Source organism: Lissotriton vulgaris, chromosome 6 (genome assembly GCF_964263255.1).
Source record: "Lissotriton vulgaris chromosome 6, aLisVul1.2, whole genome shotgun sequence".
NCBI classification, from domain to species: domain Eukaryota; kingdom Metazoa; phylum Chordata; class Amphibia; order Caudata; family Salamandridae; genus Lissotriton; species Lissotriton vulgaris.
In genome coordinates this window covers 1,118,668,493-1,118,685,006 of record NC_141694.1, presented here as the reverse complement: position 1 = coordinate 1,118,685,006, position 16,514 = coordinate 1,118,668,493, and the positions used below count along the sequence as shown (strand labels likewise).

At 44.1% G+C, this 16,514-nt stretch overlaps 1 protein-coding gene across 1 annotated transcript in view; it reads left to right on the top strand.

The window, feature by feature from the left end:
* Nucleotides 1-5,973: 5,973 nt before the first annotated feature.
* Nucleotides 5,974-16,514, top strand: part of LOC147708518 (kinesin-like protein KIF28) — a 685,351-nt gene continuing 674,810 nt past the window's right edge. Inside the window, exon 1 of the mRNA XM_086927203.1 lies at nt 5,974-6,162. Coding sequence (XP_086783329.1) covers nt 6,007-6,162 — 156 coding nt within the window. The 5' untranslated portion in view covers nt 5,974-6,006. The remainder of the gene's footprint in view (nt 6,163-16,514) is intronic.

Here is a 16,514-nt window from a genome sequence, read left to right as displayed (position 1 = left end):
TGGGCTGCTCTCCCCGCTGGCCACGCCCCCCGCTCAACAGCCTATGAGCCCGTTGTTTCTGACATAAAAGGTGGCCAGTGCTTCCGCTTCGCGGGAGCGCGCCGAGAGAAGCCCGGGACAAGGGCGGGACCGTCTAAGGCCGTCATAGGCCGGAGTAGGCTGGGCTGGGCCTACCCTCTTGTTTTGTTTACCTGAGTCCTGGTCCAATTTACTGATATAGTGCCCCGTAGACCTCCATCAAACTACAGTTGACATGCCGTCCCCAGCAAGGGAGGGTACCCCCATGAAACAGGGAGGAGTCAAAAACAGGACCCTAGAGAACTACTTTCCCCGGGCCGTGGGAGATGGGGACAAGGAGAGCACTTTAATTCGGCTCAGGGCAGAGCGTAGACGCTCTATAGATAACCTGAAAAACAGAGCCCTTGGAGACTATCCCACCACGCCTAGTGAGGAGTCGACCTCAATAGACGATGTCCCACTCCTGTTGAGGGATTGTACGAACACCCCCCCAGTCCCATCTACGAGTCTAACCCCAGCGACCTGTTCAAGCCCTAGTAGGGTGACTATTGACCTAATTTCTCAACCCCCCCCCAGCTCCGAAAGCTAGGAAAGCTAAACCTAAGCCAGCGCTGTACAAGGAGTATTTGGCCCCCCCCCCCAAACAAACGTAGGAGGAAGTCGAGAGTGCCCAGGGTAAAAATACATCTAAAATCCCTCACTCTGAGTTTGGGAGGCCATCAAAACCCTCCACACCGACTGTGACATTAGTGGATGAATTACATCCTAAACCTACTGCACAGGACGGTTTGGCCCCCGTTTTGACTAAAGACACAGGAAATAACATTGCTAATGTCCCCCTTTCTGTTGTCCCGCTAGGCAACCTGGAATTCCTGCTCAGGTCACTACTATTACCAATCAGCGAGAGCATCAAAAAGGTCGAAATTAGACTTACCATCCTGGAGGCTACAATAAGTAGCATGAAAATCTCGGCTGGCCTCCAGGGAAGGTCTCCTGAGCTCATTTCCACTCCAACGGCCCCTCATCAGCCTCCAAACTGCGCAACGAGCTTAGCCCCCCCACAGGCTGCGAATGCTGTGGCCCCCCCCACAGCCCAAGAGAATTAACACTGTACCAACCAAGTCACTTAATTCAAATAGGAGCACTTCCCCCGTAGATTCTGTCCCTCTGGCACAGCCAATAGACAGTGCTGCACCAACACCTTTAATGAAGCTTCCCCCCAGGCCACGTAGGCCTAATTTACCACCAGAGGCAAATGATTTCACTGTAGATATGGCGGGTGTCCCCCCACTTGAAGCGGGTGAAGCCCAGGATTTTTGTTCCTTAAAAAGCACAAACAGACCCCTCCTGGTACATCTAAACAACGAAATTATAATGGTTAGAAGGGTGCCATGGGTGGGGAGAACACACAAATCCATAATAGGGGACTGCATATTGGTGAGCTTCAGGGATGCTGGAACTGTCTCTCACATATGCCTAGGAAAGAATAGATCTCGGGAATCAACCATTCAAACCCTTCAGGTGTCCTTCTTCTTCCCCCCTATCCCTGCCCCTGTTTACAAGCTCCAAACCTATGATAACTGGGAGAGGGTTGGTCGGAGGGGAAGACATTACGGACTTAACCCCAGGCCACTATTCAGCCGCCCAGAGCCATCCTTTCACACTTTCAACCGGTTCAACTGTTTGAATGGTCTCGAGGGGGTGGATTGACAAACGGATATTGTGCCTCTGGGAGATGGGGCAAAAGGGGCTTTGGCCGAGGAGATGGAGGAGCATAGCCTCCTGGCACAGCAAACTCCTTCGAGTTGTGTCGGGAAGTCTGTGTTAGACGGACCTAGGGCCGCAGATATTGAATGCATAGGAGGGGGACACGGGCTGGACACACAAGAGTCAGAGTGTGAGATACAAACGGGGCCCCATGGGGGATTAGAGCTGAGTGGTGAGGCACTAAGAATGATTTCTTGGAACATAGCTGGCCTGGCAGATAAATTCAACAATAAAGAGTGGCTTGATTACATTAGAAAATTCCATGTAATCAGCCTGCATGAGACATGGGCTACGGAGAACAACTTTCATTTGCAGGGGTATAAGTGTTTCTTTGTACCCGCGCAAAAATGAAGATCAGGGAGAGCCATGGGAGGACTATCTATTTACATAGATTTAGACCTTCCGGGCAGTTGGTCTTCCCTAGATTGGAACTCCCATGGGATTCAGGCAGTTCGGTTCTCCGGGAAGGGGCTAAGACTCGTAGTTGTTAACATATATAACAACGAGATTGCGGGATGCCATACCACACTTGTAGCGGAATTGGATTACAGGTTGGGTCAGGAAACTACAGTCCAACAAAAGGGGCAGTCATATGCGTTGCTGGTCATGGGAGACTTTAACTGCCACCTTTGCCCGGCATTGGTCCAAACAAATACAGACTGGTCCCGATGTCCCATGGAGAAGGGGCCGCATTTTTCCCATACACCGACAAGGTCAGCTTTCAGTATGCTCCGGCTCAAGTACGATCTTGAGCATACTATTAACATGATAGATACACAGAAGGATGGTACACTCCCACCCACATTTAAGGGCAGAGGATGCTCATCCTTCATAGACTACATCCTGGTCTCAAGATCTCTGCTAAATAAGATAACTAGGGCAGGGATTGAATGGAGCAGTTTTAGCGACCACAACCCACTTGTCTTGGACCTGATGTACAGGTTGGGTTCAAGAAATAGAGACCATCGTACAATCATGGAGAGGGTAACAGATCAAGGCAGGAGATTAAAGTGGTCCAAAATAGATGGGGAGAAGTTCTATAAGGCCTTGGTGGACGCTGGCAAATCTGCCATTAATGACTGTTTAGATACAGAAGTCCACGGATCGAGGCTACTGGAAGCATTCGATCAGATTGCTAACCTGATTGACGGCTTATTAAAAATTAGTGCGCCCATTAGGAACCACGGTAACCCTCGATGGTTCGATAAAGATTGCTCCAAAGCACTGAGGGAGCTGAAAAGCTGCCTTAAACTTAAACCAAGGGACCCCCAAAAAATCAAGGGGTGTAGGGAAAAATATAAAAAAGAGACTAAGAGGAGGAAACTCGCTCTGCAGGCAGAAGCGTGGGCAGACCTAAGAGAAGCAGGGGAAAGAAAGGATCTAGCGGGTTTCTGGAGAATCATTAACAATCCAACTTTCCAGGAAAACGACACCCCGGAGATAGGGTCTAATATCCTCCCAGAACAGTGGGTCACCCATTATAGGGGTCTGTATAACCATGAGCCTGGTACTCCTGTAGAGCTACCTGTTACTCCAACCCAGGCTTCAATGGTTGTATTTACTATCAAGGAGATCACTGCTGGGATAGAGGGTCTGACTAAAAACAAAGCCCCGGGCCCTGACGGAATTCCCCCCGACCTGTTTCTGAGCAACGTAGAACTCTGGGCCCCTTTAATGACCAGGGTCATAAATACTGCCATCACCTGTGGTTTGCCACCGTCCTGGTCCAAAGCGATAATCGTGCCGATTTTTAAGAAGGGCAACAGGGATGATCCCAAGTGCTATCGCCCTATCTCCCTGATTGACGGATCGGCTAAACTCCTGGGTAGGGCGATCCTCAATAGACTGTCCGAGTGGACCGAAGAAAATAACATCTTCTCGGACACTCAATATGGATTTAGGACAGGGAGGTCCACTAGCGATCAATGCCTGAACCTTTACATGCTGACTGCCAAATATACTATGGCCAGCGATGAATCGATTTATATGGGATTCATGGATTTGGCAGCGGCATTTGATCACGTCAACAGGGAGAAACTGTGGGACATGATGTCCAGTATGGGGATAGAGAGTGGCCTAATTAATATACTGAGGGAATTGCATAGTGACACCACGGCTAAGGTTCGATTCAACAGGGAGGGGGGACTGACCGACTATTTTCCCTGTATGAGTGGAGTCCGGCAAGGCTGCATTCTCGCCCCTTTTTTGTTCTCCCTTTATATTAATAATTTGGAGCAGTATCTGTTAGGTTTAAAGGCAGATTGCCCAAGGGTGGGGTCGCGTCATATCCCTGTTCTGCTCTACGCAGATGACGCAGTCCTGATTGCACGCACACCCAGGAGCTTACAAATCTTGATCGACGGATTTGTTAAGTTCATGGGGGCCCTAGATCTCTCTGTTAACCTGGGTAAATCCTATGTGCTTCTGGCTTAGAAAAAAACCTCTTCTAAATTCACTTACACAATAGGAAGCCATATAGTAGAAGAGGTCAAAACGTTCCCTTATCTTGGTGTAACTTTTGATGGCGCCTTACAGTTTAATTCCCTGGTGGAGGAGCGCTGTGGTAAAATGATCGCCTCTAACGGGGCAATAGCTAGCTATGGCAGGAGGCTAGGTAGATGGTGCCCGGAACAGGTGATGAACTTGTACAGCTCTGTTTCATGCTCTAAAGTAATTTATGGGGCAGAAGTATGGGGCTTTGTTAATACCACAAGAATCCAACAGGAAGAAAACAAATATTTGAAATCCATCCTGAGGGCACCCCAAAGTACTGCTGGTTTTGTAGCACATAGGGAATTAGGGAGGCCATACCTAGATGATTTGGTAAAACTTAGGCCAATTGTGGCCTGGTTAAAAATCTGGGTTAATCCTGATGCGTCTCTTAGCAGAGAAATCTTATCGGACTGTTTAGAGAGGGTCAAATGTATGCGCATTCCTTGGCTCTATTACGTAAAGAATACCCTAGAGGAACTAGGCTTTGGGAACCTCTTCACTAACCCCGCAACAATTGTAGCCCAGCATAAGATGCAAGTAGGGAAAACTTTCCTAGAGCGGAAAAACCTATGCAGAGCTGAGGCTGAAGGGTGTAAAAAGACAGTGAAGGCCCACAACCTGGTGAAGAGCGTGGAGGGTATGGAGCCATATTTGTACCTTATGCATAACGCACAGGATAGATTCTTGATGTGCCGTTTTAGACTGAACTTACTCCCATTCATGTTGGCATCACCAGCAGGATTTCTAACATCAATTGAACAGAAGGGACCCTGCGGCTGCGACAATAGGTCTCCGCAGGACTCCCTTCACTTTGTTTTACTTTGTCCTTTTTTCTCAATGCCTAGGCGCAGATTTCTTGTAAATCTCTTAAAAAAAGCCAAACTGGAACACGCTAGGGAGGCACTAGTCTTTTTACAAAAAGCTTCGGACCCCTTAATACTGTGTTGTATTATGAATTTCATTAAGGTAGCGGTCCGTTTAAGGTTAACTAGGGGAGATGAATGAAATGTTTCTGATTTTATCTTTTTAAAGTGTTATATAATTTTTACTGCCTATGTTCTATGTTAACACTAACACTTTGTATAAGGATCTTGAAAATGTTTAATGACTTTTTATTCATGTAAATATGTGTGTGCTTTTATGGTGTTTTTTAATCACCGAATAAAGATTCTTTGAATTGAATTGAATTGAGACCTTAAATGGAATGGAATTAAACCACTTTTATATTAAAAGCCAGGCTTGGTAAATGGCTTTGGACTCGTGACCCTAAATTTCCAAAAAAAGGAGGCCATTTATGATGCTCTTTAAGAATTAACATAGGGCAACACAATGCAACATACCATACTTTCTAGAAAGTCCACATATACACTACATGGAGTTTAACATTAAGATAACTTACTGAGTTAATGCACTCACTGCAAAGGTCTTTGTGCATGTGACCTAATGGGTATATGATTAGCTCCAGGTCTGACCGACTCAAACTTTCATGCCTTTGTGGTCAATAAACCAGTTAAAATGAATGTGGCTACAATTAAAAATTGTTAATTACTTTGCTAGAAATGGCAAAACATGTGGTGATAAATACTGATTAACCTAAATAAAGAAGATCACACAGAATGGCTTGGCAGATTTTGGGGTTAACTTTAGTGAGTATTAAACTGCTAACTGGTTTATGTGTTCTCCTTTAAACAGAGGGAGAAAGAAGCAAGCAGCAGGTGTGTCATATCTATGAATTCCAACTGCACCACCATTTTTGATCCTAAGAATCCTGGGCATGGAAAAACCTTTAATTTTGACTTGGCATACTGGTCACATGATGGGTTCCTGAAGGACAGCAATGGCCTGCTCATTCCAGATAATCCCGACAGCAGATATGCAGACCAGGTAAGACCAACACTTTCAATGAATGATAGACTTTCCTACTAGAAAAGCATAATAATTCTGAGCAAATCACTTTAATCACGGGTAGCAGTTGTATATAACTGGTTAGTCTTCAAACAGAGATCTATGGTGCCATTTCATAGTTACATTGCTACACATATACTCACACATACACACACGCACACACATTAACACATATATTAATTCCCCCCAAAATGCCCACTCAGGACACCCCTTTTAAAAGAGAAAATATTGGGGAGGGGTTGCTCAGCCCCCACCCCGAGCCTTCACAGCCCCAGGGACCCCCAATCTCCTGAGCCTTTCTTTTTTATTTCGGGGAGGGGGCATGTGGACACCCTCTTGACCCACTACAGCCCCGGGTATTGCACCCCAGGTCCTTTTCTTTTTAAAGAAAAGGGGGTACGCGGCCACCCTTCTTGAGCCTCTAGGGCCCAGGGACCCCATCCCCCAGTGGCTTTCTTTTTTATAATGGGACTGGAAGCAGGAGAATAGGACTGAGAGGCAGCAGCCGGCCTGCAGGTAAGTGTTTTTTAGTTATTTGTTTTCTTTTGTTTACCCCCACGCCACCCTGCAACCTCCACTTACCCCACCCCTGTTAAGTTGCTGCCGCCACTGTCTGTCAGCCCTGGGGATGGGGTCCTTACAAGCTAGGGAAGGGAGGCAGCATCTACCTACCCCTCTCATTTTACAGCTGGAGGATGGGGTCCCATGAAGCCTCGGGGAGGGGGACCAGTGCCCTCCTCCCCATTTAAATATGTGTGGGGCCAGGGGAGATGGAGTCCCCAGGGCCAAAGATGACTCGGGGAGAGGGCCCTGCTAATGCCATACTCCCCAAATATTTTATTAAAATGACCCCTAGGCCCTGGCCAACCCCAGCGGTTAAAATTCAAAAAATGTAAAAGCCAGCTGGTGATCTTATATATGTTTTGTATGCCGTGATCTCACAGGAGTCACGCTGGAGACCTCCAGGATAGCGTAAGAAAAACTTTGAGATGTCATCAGTGATGTCACTGACCATGTCATGAACGATGTAATATGTTACATCATCAGCAGTGGATTACGGGTGCGCGAAATATAGTTAGTACAACTAACTATATAGGAGCAATTTCAATGGTTTTGTATGAGTGAAATGTCCAGCTAACTATAACACCCCTAAAACGTATAGTTTTTTGAGTGACTTTTAAAGGTTTTTTTAATGCTAATTCCTAACTATATAAGGCCTGAAACCTATGGTTTTTTCAGTGAATTTCAAAGGTTTTTTAAATGCTAATTCCTAACTATATAAGGCCTGAAACCTATGTTTTTTTCAGTGAATTTGCAAGGTTTTTAAATGCTAATTCCTAACTATATAAGACCTGAAAGCCCACCAGGAATCTCCAGTATGCGCCAGGGGACTGCCTTGCAGAGAGGTGTAATGAAGCCATGCCCCTTTTTACACCTCTCTGCAACGCAGCCCCCGGGCGTGTTTGCAGAGGGGGAACTAATTCCCCTTGCATACTGGGGGTCCCTGGGGGCCAACTAGCCCACCTTGAACCTGCTGTATGCGCCAGGGGGCTGCATTGCAGAGAGGTGTAATGAGGCCACACCCTTTTTTACACATCTTTGCAACGCAGCCCCCGTGCATGTTTGAAGAGCGGGAACTAATTCCCCTTGCATACTGGGGGCCCCTGGGGGCCAACTAGCCCACCTGGAACCTCCAGTATGCGCCAGGGGGCTGCATTGCACAGAGGTGAAACGAGGCTATGCCCCTTGTTACACCTCTCTGCAACGCAGCCCCCTGGCGCGTTTGCAGAGGGGGAACTAATCCCCTTGCATACTGGGGGTCCCTGGGGGCCAACTGGCCCACCAGGAGCCTCCAGTATGCGCCAGGGGGCTGCATTGCAGAGAGGTGTAATGAGGCCACACCCTTTTTTACACCTCTCTGCAACGCAGCCCCTGTGCATGTTTGAAGATGGGGAACTAATTCCCCTTGCATACTGGGGGTCCCTGGGCGCCAACTAGCCCACCAGGAGCCTCCAGTATGCGCCAGGGGGCTGTGTTGCTTTGCCCGGGGGGTAATTTTTTAGAAAAACATAAAGGGTTTAAAAAAAAAAATTGGGCCTTGGGGTTTTTTTGTGGGACCACCTTAACAGGCCAAGGGGGTCAGGGTGTTTCTACCCTGCCCCCTTTTTGTGTTCTACACGTTTGTTTTTCTGCTTTCTTGTGCTTCAGTCCAATGAGCATAAGATGGCTGCCAACACTTCCTGGTTTGGAGTGTTGCAGCTCGCGCACGCGAAGGTCCGCGCGCGTCCGCGCACGTATATATAAATATATATATATTATAGTTAGCTGGACATTTTACTCATACAAAACCATTGAACTTCCCCCGTTATAGTTAGTTGTACTCACTATAACTTGCGCGCCCGCAATCTACTGCTGATGATGTCACATATTACATCATTCATGACATGGTCAGTGACATTACTGATGACATCACTGATGACATCATCCAGTAAATGTGGTTTGCTTTGTTATTTAAATATGTATTATAAATACACTACTTTGCATTGAAAAATGGGTGGATATATAAATATAAATGTGTGGATGGTGGATTTAGTAACAGTGTTATTGATTGTTTCCTTGACTAATTTGTAGAGTCTCACTTTATATAATGTGTAGTTACTAAACTGTGTGAAAGTCTTTATTGCTTTGTCTTAATTGCTATGTTAAAGACTATATTTGTTATTGGTTTCCTAACTGAGTATTTATATGGGTAAATGAATGTCTATGTGGTTTGGTGGGGGGTGTGTGATTGCCAAAAAATGTGTGAATAGGTCATTCAGTAGGTATAAGAGGTTAAGACTACATGTTAAAGCAGTTGTTAAAAGTGAGCGTATATGTTTATGGGTGTGGTGGTGATGAAATATTTCTCTCAATGGTACATCTCCATTAAACTTGAAAAAAAAGGCAGTGTATGTGACAGTTATATCTAATTAAGTGTGCCTACGACTTAGTGATTGTATGAGTCACTATATGGATAACTGTATACTTGTAATAGTGATTTTATAACACACAAAGGGCCAGATATAGGTAATCCCCGATTCCCGATTCTTAAATTCCGAATCATACCGATTCGGTATTTAATAGCTGGCAATCGGGATGTAGGTATATTTACCGAATCAATTACCGAATCGGTAAGATTCGGTAATTACCGAATCGGTATTGTAGTGTAGTTCCTATTTTCCCAATAGGCCCTGCGCATTGGAATAACATAAACAGTAGTATCGACGTAGAAGTGCGGATCTTCCAGGCCTCTACTGACTATGCTAAACTTAATTGGGTTTGTTACCAACGAGCTCAGAGGTCACTGGAAACTTTCTTGACTGAAATAGGAAGTGATCAGCTTCCCTGGCACAGACAAGAAGGGATTCAGTTTTCCAACAACCGTGCAACATGACAACTTTGCTCCTCAGATCAAGAGTCAATCTCTAGGGTCGTGTGAAACAATAGACAGTTATTTTACTCAGTCAGGTTGGTGCAGTTTACTTTCACAATATGTAGAGAATAGAGAGACGGGCGTTTTGTCAATAAAGGGTTAACATTTATTGAACAGTCTTTCTTCTCGTACAAGAGAAATGAATTGCCACAATAGCAAGACTTGTTATTATAAAAAGTACGTACAGTAAGATAAGTATTGCGAAATAATACTGTAAAAGCATTGATATGGTTTCTTAGCCATATAATGGTTTAAAAGGAATAAAACATATATACATTCATATATACATTAGGCTAAAATACTCAACTGGTGCTTCTAACTACGCCTACCCCAGTGTACCTGACCTAAGCCTAATACTTGGGAGGGGAGTAAGTAAGTAGCTTTAAGTTAATTTGGTTTTGCCAAGGTTTGCTTCAAGAATTCTCTCTCAAGGGTTTAGTCAACACCATACCTCTGAATAGAATGATGGAGGTCTGGTATCTCCCTCAGGGCTCGATATCCCAGTCACCCGCAAGGGTAGACCAGAAACGCTGGAGCTGGATTTCTCTGCAGGAGAAAGACAGCGTCTCTCTTCAGCGCGTCGAGGAGGAGAAGGAGGGGGGACAGCGTCCGCGGGCAGCTTGCATCTGCTGGGCTCTTCGCAGGGGGACGGCTGTTCAGCTCCTAGGTTCACCACACCATCGTTCGCTAGTTAGCAGCTATAGCAGTAGCGATAGCAGCTATGATATCTTCAGCATGACAGCTTCTTCAGCAGCAGCGAAGATAGCAGCGATGGCAGTGATGGCATCAGCGTAAACAGCAGCTAGCTTCACCAACAGCAACGAGACAGCAGCGTTTGCTTAAGGCAACATTGGTAATATTTATACCTGAAAGGTGCCTTGTTTGACGTAAGTTTGCTGGACATAAGACGTCAATAAGATGTCACTAGGAAGTGATCGTCTATCAGTGCTCATTAGAGTTCTATTACTAATCAAAACACAGCAAGCGGGGATTTCCAGGTTTGCTGAGTTTTTATCTTGTTGAAGAACTCAGAGTGTTAATCTAGGAATCTCAGATAGTGACTTCTGCTCTGTCATTGCACTAATTGGTTGCAAAGGAAGTGGCAGAGAAAGCTATTCTGGAATGTGGCTCTGTTCGTGTGAGGCCAGAGATGAGTTTCTGAATATCGCACTTGAACGGTTATGCCAATATAGGGAATAAATGGATTTATAGCCGAATAGGGGCATAAGGTCACAGTATCGATCAGGATCCTAGATAAGCACGCAACACCCACTCCATGAATTCATGTCCATCAAATTACTAAAACTAGAGCAATATGATGTATGTGTAACATTGCCCACCCCAAAATACATATATGCATTTGAAATAGGCGTATATTGTAATACGTGAAATTTAGGTACTGTACGTTTTTGAAGCATAGAAATCATTCAAAAATTATAGCATATGAAATCAATGAACGATTATGCAAAAAGAATTACACATGAAATATCTCTGAAACAGAAGAAGGGCGAGATAAATCATCACATATAAATGCATTGCAATAACATGTGCTAGAGGCTGGCGTAAGGTTATTATGTCTCTAGATGTGTTTAGAAATAGAAGTTGAAGCTTCTGTTCTCTAAGAATAGTTTTTACTTTAAGCAAAGAATTGTTTGTGCCAAAAAAAGGGTCAATATTAAAAGGTGTTCAATTCAAAAGAATTAATGCTTGAACGGGGAAATAGAGTTCCAACGCTTTTAGCAGTTTTTGTTGTTCAAAACTGAAGGCCGAATTCAGAGTTCATGGGAACGCTGTGTGTCGGAATGCTTCTATAAAGTTATTGTTTCTGTCCGGGTGAGAACATCATATCAGACAGGCTCTCAATGAATTGGTCTACAAAATCAGGTGACAGTTCAACCAAATTCGATAGTGCTGTAACTTGGCAGGTGTGAGAATGATTGCTGTCATCATAGTCGGGATCAGCAATGCTCACAGAAAGTCGTACCTGGGTGATGTTGCTTTTGTCACTCGCTCCACTGTTACCACCTAGTCGTAGCACAGGAGTCTCAACGAATGCCGTCATCAGGATTGGTAGCCGCTGGGGACAACACAATGCGTGAGCCGTTATCGGACTGAGCAAAGTATCGACGTCCATTGGTACTGCTGATGGAAGTGAAAGACAGATGTCCAACACGCACTCATCTCCGCATAGCATACATCGAAGTACCGGTAAGATACAGTTCTGCCATATAGGTCTGAATGAAAGGAACCAGGTCATGTTTAGATCTCTCAGCCTGGCCAATCCAAGGACGTTAGTTATCCTGTCCCGGTAGCGCATTGCTAGGATTGTCTCTTCCATTCCCATGGGAGCTATGTCTGAGCTTTGGCTTGCCATAACGAAGCAGGAGGGTCAAAAATAAAATCCCTGCTACAAGTCCCAAAAATAGGGGTATGCCGCCAAAAACAGAGTGGACAAAATTAGGAACGATTCCCAGAATTGCTTGAAATGGTGTTAGCAGTCCCGTAAAAATCGTCTTAAATATGCCTGGGATGCCTGTGACACTAGACATGTTAAGGAGTTGGCTAAGCATTTCTACGAAATGCACGGGGCAATTTGTTGATAAAAGGTCATGAACCTCCGTAGCTGTCCTTGCAACTAGAAGATCATACGTCTCTTTTGATGACGTTATGGGCACTGTTGTCTGCAAAAGAACAGACTTCATTTTGCTTAAAGTATCAATTCATATAGAATAGAGATTCAGACGAGGCCAGATGGGAGTCTCTGTGTCTACAGGCCCGTTCGGAAACAATGCATGCATACAGCATTTGACCATGGATGTTACTCTTACAAGATAACTTTTCCCTGGAACAAGGCCACAACATCTGTGATCCGTTCTAAGAATGTAACTCCCGTTTGCAAGTTGCATAAAGAAGGGCTCTATCTGAGTTGCAGGTGTGACAAGCTGGTGGCATGAAAGAGTGTTAGAATTTCCATCACAAGCTTCGTGTAAATTAATACCCTGGCACAAAAGTATACCGCTTAGTGAATGTTTACAATTTTCACCACTAAGAAATACATTTTTGTCGCTGTCACTGTAGCATGAATGTGTGTATGGTAATTTCCATTCTGATTTTACATAACCTTTACCCAATCGTTCATACTGGCCAGTAGGTATGTATTCAAGGCACTTTTTAAATCGGAAAGTTGTTATCGGAATGGTGATAATTCCGTGTATTATCCATTCAATGACAGGACTCTCTGACATTGTCAATGGTAATCTCTCAAGTTTTTCGATGCTCAGGATTGTATAGTCTGCTCCTTTCTGTGCCAAACTGATTTGTTTATCAGTAAGGTTAAAAATGGAAAATAATGACGTTGTGTTTATTAAACGCCAAGGCACATAGCCTGAACGAAGATTTTGCAGCGTCCAGCCCAATTGTACAATAGAACGTAATTGAGATTGGCCATGTTGTAACATTAGCAAGTCTCTGTCTATTATGTCAAAGGCAGAAGATACAATATTGTCCAACGAATATATTCTGGAGGACAGAGTCATTAACCCATTGTCCACTACAGAAAGTGATTTTTCCAAATTAATACGATCAATTTCTCGTATCTTTGCTGCTGTTTCAATTTGTGTGACTTTCCAAGCCTCGTTGTACGCAGCATAGATACTGGTCGCTATGAAACGCTTTTGACGCTGTTTGCGTGGTCCAAGAATGAAATCGCGCAAATCAGCACCATCTTTTTGTAAAGACAAGTGTTGCTTAATTTCAGCCAGTGTGGATGTTCCTAGCCATTCAAGGCAGAGTTTCCCTACACTGTATGTTGTTAATATCCCTGGATGTTGTCTCTGGGAGTATCTAGGGTCTTGTCTGGTCATTTTTAACCCCTCTGTTTTGTTCAGGAATCTATCTTGGCAGCTGTTTGTGTCAGTAGGCCAGATTAACCACTTTTTCCAATCAGGATGTGTTCTGTTAAAATGTAAAATTTGTGAGACGTCTAACTCAATATCTGTAGTTGTATTTTCAGGTATTGGCTTTGGTATAGACGGTTTGTTTAGGTCTTTGATCTTAGCTAGGCCAAGACAGGATGTTTGGTGTATTGTGTCATTTAAAAACATCATTTTTTCTGGTATCATGCAGGTTCTGAATAGTGCTTCAAGGCCTTGTACCTGCCAATCTTTTGTACCCCAAATTGTTTTTGTTTCAATGTTATTTTTCCAATAATCAAAACCAAATGTCATCATTTTTTCATAAAATGCTTCTGAATATATTAATTTAGTGTTTGTCAGCATTGTTTTCATTCCTGTTTTATCTAACAGTTTGTAATAAAAGTTTCTGCATCACTGGTGTTAAACCCTGAGAAGTATTTGAATTTCTCAAAAAATGTTTTAGAACTGCTTTTAGGTGGTGTAGCACAATGTTCCCATTGATTATACTTAAACACATTTCTAGTCTGTGCAGATTTATGCAAGTAATGATCGCCATAATGTGTGTAGCAGAATAATTGCTCATAACTAGATGAACCTTGTAAATAATCATGTTCTGTGAATCTAGCTGACATTACTAAATCAGACATCATGTAATTAATACTGTTAAAGTCCCAATCATCAGAGAATGTACTAGATTTTACAAAGTCACTTAAGGAAACCTTCAGTTAATGAGGATACTTCAGGATCTCGACTGGACCATAGATCTCATAGTCAGTTTTCTCCCATACTACCCCACCAGGTATTGGAATTGCTGTGACATTTACTGTTGACAGTTCTCTTTTCTTCACGTGGGATGATCTGTGTGGTTTCAGGACTAGGTTGATGTTCTGACTTGCTGTGTCCATTGTACTATATTTTCCCTCAATGAATTTTCCCAAACAAAGTACCATGATGAGCCAAAGCAGGAGGAAAAATACACCTAGACCGAACCAGAACTCTAACCAAGGGGAAATAAGGTAGATTTCCTTCAGTTGATGAAAGAGTTCTGTTGCTTTTTCTTTAAAGGTCTTTTTTGTTTCTGGCATCACTTCGGGGTCGTTTTGATCTTCAGAGAAGTTGTCGAAGTTGATGAAATAACAAGAGGCAGTTCTGTCAATTGTTGGGATTGTTCTTTCAATCTGTCTCTCGGTAGCATTTTCTGATGCCACATTATTGTAGACTGGTGTTTCTTGACGAACTGTTTCAATCTGTGTCTCAAGAGGCACGAGTTCCATGGCATTATTGCATAGTCCTTCTCTGTGTACTGCAGGCTGATCGAATGTGATTAGTCTTTCAGTTTGAACCTCTTGGATTGTTGCAAGTTTGGGTATTCTGATGTTTCTTGGGAGTCCACTGGGCCTACTGTTGATTATAGGCCACATGGTTGTGGTTTTACCAGGTCGATAGACACGACGCTGTTCTCCTTTTTACCAGCAAGGGGCGGTAGTACAACTGATCTTGTTCCGGTGACTGCCAAGACAGGTACTGCTTTTCTGTAAGAAGGCCCAAATTCCTTCGTCACCGCGATTTTTTCTCTGACTAGATCCCCAATCTTTGGAATCCAGACAGGCCTTGCTGGGGCTGTTGCTTGTGGTGCCTCGTCAGTGATATCTGGCTGTTGCTTTAACTTTATGTTGCTTTAGGATTTTCTTGTTTCATTCAGTTCCTGTAAAACAGCCAAACGATCTTTGATGTCAAAGTCTGTTGTTTTTTCTTGTACCACTGATATCTGACTATCGAGGTCCTGAATGTTCATTCTAATTCCGAACAATAGCTCGTATGGGCTGAAACCTTTTAGAGATTTTCTTGGCAAGTTATTAAGACTGGTCTGGACACTTATTAAATGTTTGACCCACCCAGCGCCTGAACCTAATACCTTCGCTGTTATAGATCGCTTTATGTCCCGGTTTTTTCTTTCTACCACACTATTCCCTTCGGGGTGCGACGGACAAGAATACCGCAACCCAATTCCCATGCTGGCCATGGCCTCCTTATAAGCTCGAGAGCTAAAAGCAGGACCCTGGTCAGAATGGAACGTGGTAATTGCATATGTGCCGATAAAGCCTCGCAGATCTTTCTTATAACCGTTCTAGCGTCAGCAAAGCGCTGGAGACCTCATTTTTTAAGTGTGTTTAGCCTTAAGGATGTACAATGGGACGCGCTTCTCTTCTTTGATTGCGCAGATAGACCGCCTTATGCTGTCTATCAGGGTACCTGAAACTACACTGGCCTGTTCATTACTGCGATCTCTGTTGCAGTCTTCACAATTTTGAGCAAAACATTGAATATCTATGCTCATTCCTGGCCACCAGTACTCTGATTGTAATTCTCTCAGAGAGTCCCTGATTGTTTGGTGTCTCAGACCCAACCCCATGTGTGCTTCCTTTAATAGGAAGCCCCTCCGGTCCCTGTTTGGAATTACCCTATCCCCCACTCCAGGGATTCGAGCAAAAGGAACGGAGTTTGCATCGATTACGTATGCATAATTGAGTGGATAGTTCACAGGCAGTGCTGCACAGTCGCCTTTTACGGTCGTTTTTACTGCCAGCATGGTTTCCCCGTCTATGTATTTTTCTGTACGCTTTTTTGTGGCTACGGAAGCCGGGTTAGTTGCTTCCGCTGTGGCTGTGTTAGCCAATGAATTCCCTGCAACGTGAACGCCATCACGTTGAAGACTCTGTGCGTGTATCACGTGAGTCTTTTGTAGTTCTTTCTGTAAAAGAGCTACCTGTTTCCAGAGCAATTTATGCTTTATTGTGGCACCTGTGTCATCTTTGTAATCGTTTTTAATCCAACTCTGCAATTTATTATCGTAAGAGTTGACGCCAAAATGAGAATCGCACACGATTAGTGTGGGGAATTCACGTTCTGCATTTTCGAGCGCCATCTTTAAAGATCTGATTTCA